This window comes from Herpailurus yagouaroundi, unplaced genomic scaffold, assembly GCF_014898765.1.
Source record: "Herpailurus yagouaroundi ecotype Mexico unplaced genomic scaffold, PumYag 160, whole genome shotgun sequence".
Classification (NCBI taxonomy): domain Eukaryota; kingdom Metazoa; phylum Chordata; class Mammalia; order Carnivora; family Felidae; genus Herpailurus; species Herpailurus yagouaroundi.
The window spans coordinates 31,973,039-31,979,866 of record NW_024412401.1 but is presented as its reverse complement, the minus strand read 5'-3'; the positions used below and the strand labels follow the sequence as shown (position 1 = coordinate 31,979,866).

Below are 6,828 nucleotides of genomic sequence, written 5' to 3'. Positions count from 1 at the left end.
TCTTCTTCCAGCTGTGGTCAGGTGCTTCCTCCAGTTGTCTGATCCTAGGGCCTAAGGATTCCCAGATGCATACATCGCACTTCTTTGTTCTGGTGAATTCATCGCTATGCCAGGTTCAGCTTCAGACTGTGTGCTAAATTTCATTATTTGACCGTGAGAGCAAGGAATAGCGCAGCAACAGCAGAGAGTAATTTCAGAGTAGTACCCGAAGACACCACATACAGGCTAGGCTAGCACGTAAGGCACACGATGCTTGATACTACTACTCTGGAAAGGACCTGTGACAGTCACAGGCAACCCAAACCAAAGGTAAGACCCAAAGTCAAGAAGCCAAGAATGTCAAAGCAATGGGAAGCATCATATACTTTAATGTATGATGGGCTAGTCACACAGAACAGCGGTGGCCAACTTCCGCTGTAAAGGGCCAGATGGTAATTATTTAGGCTTTGCAGGCCTTAGTCTCAGTTTCAAGTATTCAACAGCAAACCTCTGTAGCACAAGTAGCCACAGGCAATATGTAAACAAATGAGCACGGTTGTATTTCAATAAAACTATTTATAGACACTAAAATTTTAATAATTTTTACACCATAAAATCCTTAAAAAAAAAAGAAAGAAAGAAAAGAAAACCTTACCTCATGGGACTGCAGTTTGCCAGCTCCTGGCTTAGAAGAACAAAGTGGAACAAGATGGACATGGGAGATCAACTAAAAGGACATGTTGTAGCCAAGCCTCAGAGCCAGGGAACGCACCAGAATGGACTCGGTCAGGAAGCACTTACTCCCTGAAATTGCTTAATTTTGGTTGAATATTTTGTAGCAGTTTGAGGCTGGCTGCTAGAAGACAAGAGCATGGGAAAAACGGGAATTTACTCATTTTTTAAATTCATTTTTGCAAGAGTGTGGCAGGGGAGGGGTAGAGAGAGGGGAAGGGGGATAGAAAGAGGGGGAAGAGTGGGGGAGGGGAGGCGGGGAGAGGCAGAGAATGAATATGAATATATCCCAAGCAGGCTCCATGCTGTCAGCACAGAGCCCAATGTGAGGCTTGATCTCACAAACTGAGATCATGACCTGAGCCGAAATCAAGAGTTAGACACTTAACCAAATGAACCACCCAGGTGCCCAGGAAAAATGGGAATTTAACTAAAATTTCTAAAAGCCATCATGAAGCTTGATTTAAGGTACATCAAGTATCCCATCTTTGTGTTGATGTTTTGGTTGAGAAAAACAGAGGAGACGCAAGAAAATTAAACTAGGACCTGGCCCCCCTACATGTTCACCAATTACTGAAGAAAACAGTGACAGGGGCATTGTCAACTTTCAATCTAAGATTCTATATGGCAAGATTATTTTAAAAAATGAGAAATGCAATGGTGAATGTATTGAAAATATTTTATAATTAATTCTCTAGAATCCTAGCCATGGTACAGGAAAAATTTATATGGTGGAACACTTCAGTATTTTTAAACAATGCAAAAGACATATTTGACTAGAGGATGGCAATAAGAATTTAACAAATATAAACTTAAGCTTCCTCACATTTCCATAGAGAAACTAAACAATAAAAATATTTCAAGAAATAGATGACAGAATACCTCAAATGCAAAAAAATTCCAAAGTCAAAGAGCCACTTACATTAAAAGATTTACCAGAACTGTAAATTAAAGGTAACAGCAAAAGGTCACAAAAAGCCTATTTCTTTCACAGCATCTTGGCTAATTCTTTAAGCAGATAAAACAAGGTACTGTAAAGAATGGTCAAAACTTGGCCTGAAACTGTCTTCTTGTAATTATTAATCCCACTATTTGTGGTTTTGTTGTCCAAGGACAAAAACTCCGTGCCACCAACTTCTGCTGTCACTTTCCAAAGAAAAGAAGAGTCTGCTGCTGGGGTTTTGGTTTGTTTTTGCTTTTCTTTTTTCCAGTTTTCGCTATGCTGAGCAATTAGGTAGCAGATAAAATGGCATAAAATAAATGAAAATATTCCATCCTCCGACCAGAAATGCCACCCTCTTCCCAACTCAATGCTCTGCCTTGAAAGATGAACATATTTACAAATCCTCATTTTATTCTCCTGAGACATTTTGCATGATCCATTATAAAACATACAGGCAATACAAAGTCCAAAGGTCTGCTGTATTTAAGGTATAAGCATGAAGATTAAACTACATGATAACACTGTGGGGAGAAGTCATGGCTTCATTTATTTTCATAAGAGACAGGTACGAGTGCATGACGTAAAAGCTTCAAAGTCACCTCCAAACCTTGCTAAGGATTATTGCAAGAGATTATGCAGGGAGACATCTGTGCAAATTCATTTTCTTTACTCAGTATCAGATGGTAGGGGGAAAAAATTATTTCTTTAAACAGTCTTGTTTATATTCAGAAGAAAAGATTTGAAAAACTAAACAAGGAGATATTTTCCCCCTCTTTATGATCCAATAATATGCCAATGAAGGAGAGTCTAATAAAAAACAGAGCTGAAAAAAGTCCAAATAAAAGCCAACACTGCTATTAAGATTTTCTTTTAATATGCCATGAGATATTTTTGATTGTATATTTTCCAAAGTACTTTTCCAGCTGCATCTCCCAACCCTTCCAAAAGATTATGCCAGTCTTTCCAACGCAATAAGAGATGCTGGATTTATACTTTTGTCCACCTTCTTTTTTGAAAGTAATATAATCCTAATGACTTTAATGGTCATATATTCTTATCTAATAAGGAAAAACACTTATAAATATCAGAAACCCAGCTTTGAAACATTAGCTAATTTTGAGCTGAATCAGCATCTTGTGGGTTTTAAAAAAAAAGGCAGCAATTTGAACTCACGACTTATTGACAAACACACTTCTGCAGCGGGAAGGGGAAGAGAGGGAAACGAACGCTGCATTTCTCCATTGGCCCCAAAGTGCTAATTTCACAAAGGGATACATCAAAAGCAAACATGCAATGGTGGTTTTAAAACTTTTACTGCAATATAACAATGAAGTAAACAGTAATTAGACACCTACCAATTTTTTCCCAAAACAAACCAAAAAAAAAAAAAAATGTAAACAGGAAAATAACTCTGCCTATACTTGTACAGCTTCTCAAATCATGTTAGAAGGGTCTCACATTTGATGATCAAGAAATTTTAAAATAGCAGTAATTATTTTCATTTTAAGAAAAGGTTCCCCTTCTCCCGTCCCCAACCCCAAGTATTTAACATGAAAGAATGGGCTTTCTTACACATTAATTCAATACGTATTTGAAGCAGCAACAAAAACCATCAATAATTTGGCATTTCTGTTTACAATTGCTCCAAAATTTTTTCAATTTCACAAAGCCATTATCCAGTGTTGCCATGAAATAGAGACTGTAAATTCTAGGTAGCAAAGATTCTTTCTGAAACCAATGTTAAGTCAAAGAAATATAAAGCAGGGCATTACACTAAATTTCTGGATCTAGTACACTAAAAAGAGTGAAACCTAGGAAAAGTTACCTACTGTTTTATAGAAGAAATAAAGACCTGCAAAAGCTGATTTTTGGTTGTATAATATTTTACACACTGTGTGGATTTGCGGCATCTGCTACTTGAAGCAGACATGCACTGTATGTATCCCTGCCCTGTATCCTAGATCCCTCCCTCCCCACCCCCAACAATCTACTACCTTATACCAAGTATTGTGGATATGAGCCCAAGTCATCCCAGACAATCCAGTGAACAAAGTTAGTGTAATGCACTGGTGTGAAGTGTGAGATTAAAAAAAAGTCCCTTTCAATCTTCATCAAAGTTTTGCTGTAGAAGAAAATTGGCAGCCAAGTTCTCATTCTTCTCACAAGCAAAATATGCTTGTATGACAAGTCCTTCAGGAAATCCTAGTGCCTTTAACTGGAAGAAAAGAAAGAAAACACACTGTGGGTTCCAGCACAGCAGTACTGACAGATCATGACCCGAAAACATGAAAGACACGAAAAAGCTCTTGAAAATGTTACATGAATGCCTACCTATCTAAGTGTGGATTCACCGTTCAACCCAAGCAGCTAGATGGAATCTAGACCCTTGCTCAACCACCTACAAAATTCTCTCTTCCTAGTTAAAGCTATTAGATACTCTGCTAACACTCATTGGCATTAATATTCAAAATTAGTTGCTGTGATTATTTAAAAATAAATGATCCTACAGAAATTTGTAAATCAGCTTTGAATACGTTAAGAGGTAAAGATATAGATGAAAGCAACTGGACAGGAGTTTAACTACTTCATTATTTGTAAAGAAGGTCATGTCCTTCATCGTCACTTCAACTATCACTCTCAAGCTCCCTGCCATATCAAACACTTCATACGAAAAGAAATGGGTGATCAATATAACAAATATCACATGATATATTTTGAGATCAAGACATATCGTGTCCTGTTTACATCTGCTTAAATTTTACAGCATTTTAAATGGTGACACCAGCCACTTAATTTTGTTTTCCTAGTCCATTAAAAATCACTTGTGACTTAATAATTATCTAATTCACTAGAGACTATATATTTGTCAAATATTTTTTATGAACCCTCTCCTCAACCGTCTAAATCACCTTGTGTTAGACTATATCAAGAAATGACCTTTAAAAAAAAAAGAAAGGGGCGCCTGGGTGGCTCAGTCAATTAAGCGTCCAACTTCGGCTCAGGTCACAATCTCACAGTTTGTGGGTTCGAGCCCTGCGCCAGGCTCTGTGCTGACAGCTCGGAGCCTGGAGCCTGCTTCAGATTCTGTCTCCCTCTATCTCTGCCCCTCCCCCGCTCATGCTCTGTCTCTCAAAAATGAATAAATGTTTAAAAAAAATTAAAAAAAGAAAAGAGAAGTCTCAATTCAGCACGATTAACTACTCATCCATGAAAGGAGAAGAAATAACTCAAAAATAATTGTTACCTAGTTCTTGTCCAGATTAAAGCTGGGCTAGCTGAAGTAAAAGGTAGATAGGGCACGATCCAACTATGTGCTTCTACAAGACACACACTATAGATTCAAAGACACAAATATGCTGAAAGTAAAAGGATGGAAAAAGATATACACCATGCAAACAGTTACAAAAAGAGAGCTGGAGCGATTCTATTAATATCAGACAAAATACATTAACACAGAAAATTGTTACTAAAAACAAAGACATTATAGGATGATAAACTATAGGAAGGCTTTGGTTATAAATACATGTAATAACAGAGCCCCAAGATACAGGAAACAAAACTGACAGAACTGTAGGGAGAAATGATTCAAGAATAGCTGGAAATGTCGGTATCATCATGTTCAGTGCTGGACACAACAACCAGGCAAGGCAGAAGACTGACAAGGAAACAGAGATGTGAACAACATCATAAACCAAACAGACCTAACAGACATTTATGGAATATTTAACAACAGAAGACTGCATGTCCTTTTTAAGTATATATCAAACATCCTCCATGAAGACCATGTTAGGCCATAAAACTAGCCTCAAAAAATTTTAGAAGATTAAAATTGTTCACAGTACATTCTCTGACCACAATAGCATGAATACTGAAATCAGTAACAGAAAGAAATTTAGAAGTTCAAAATATGTAGAAATTAACCTAATCCTTCACCAATAGATGAGAGAAGGAACCACAAAGAAAGTTAGAAAATACTCTAATGAATGAAAACAACACCAAACACACTAGAACTTACGGGATGCTGCTGTAGCAGTGCCTAGAGGGAAGTTTATAGCTGTAGCTACCTATATTCAGAAAGATCTTAAATAGATAACCTAAGGATCTACCTTAAGAAACTGGAAAAGAGGAAGAGAAAATTAAATCCAAAGCAAGCAGAAGGAGAAAAATAATGAAGATCAGAGAGAAAGTAAATAAAGACTAGAAAAATAGAATCAATAAAACCAGAAGTTGGCTCTTTTTTTCTTCAGATTAACAACACTGACAAATGTTTTAGCTAAACTAACAGGGAAAACAAGAAATCTGAGGATTCAAATTACTATAAAAATCAGGGATGTGGGAACACTACTACTTTTTATAGAAATAAAACTACCAAAGGAAAATGCTGTGAACAATTCTATGCCAACAAATTAGATAACTCTTGATGAAACACACTTGATGAAACACACAATTCCTAGAAAGACAAAACCACCAAAACTGACTCAAGAAACAGAAAATCTGAATAGCCCTATAACAAATAAAGAGATTAAATTAGTAATTACAAAATTTCCCAAAAAGAAAAGCAAGGCCCAGATAATTTTACTGGTAAATTCTACCAACCACCAAATGAATTAACGCCAATTGTTAACTCTTCCAACCAACAGAAAAAGGGAACACTTCCTAACTCATTCTCTAAGGCCAGTATTACTCTGACACTCAACCAGACAAAATCATCACACACACAGAAAACTACAGACCAATGTTCCTTATCGGAAATCTTCAACAAAATACTATCAGACCAAAATATAAAAAAGATTATACACTATGACCAGTGGGAGTTATCCTAAGAATGCAAGGTTGGTCCAACATACAAAAATCAATATATTAAAGCATACTAATAGAAAAGAAACAAAATTACATATGATCATCTCGATAAACACATAAAAACCATCTGACAAAATCCTTTTGTGATAAAAACACTCAATATTAACTAGAATAGAAAGGAGCTTACTCAACCCAATAGAAAAGGAATCTAATAAAACCCTTAGCTAACATCATACTTAATGGTGAAAGAATGACTGCCTTCTCCTAAGATCAGGAACAAGACAAAGATGTTGGCTCTCACCACTTCTATTCAACAATACACAGGAGTCTGTAGATAGGGCATTCAGACACACGCATGCATACACACACACACA

At 36.6% G+C, this 6,828-nt stretch overlaps 1 protein-coding gene across 1 annotated transcript in view; it reads right to left on the bottom strand.

The window, feature by feature from the left end:
* Positions 1-1,372: 1,372 nt before the first annotated feature.
* Positions 1,373-6,828, bottom strand: part of RAD23B (RAD23 nucleotide excision repair protein B) — a 47,083-nt gene continuing 41,627 nt past the window's right edge. Inside the window, exon 10 of the mRNA XM_040481903.1 lies at positions 1,373-3,869. Within this exon, the coding sequence (XP_040337837.1) occupies positions 3,756-3,869 (114 nt within the window). The 3' untranslated portion in view covers positions 1,373-3,755. The remainder of the gene's footprint in view (positions 3,870-6,828) is intronic.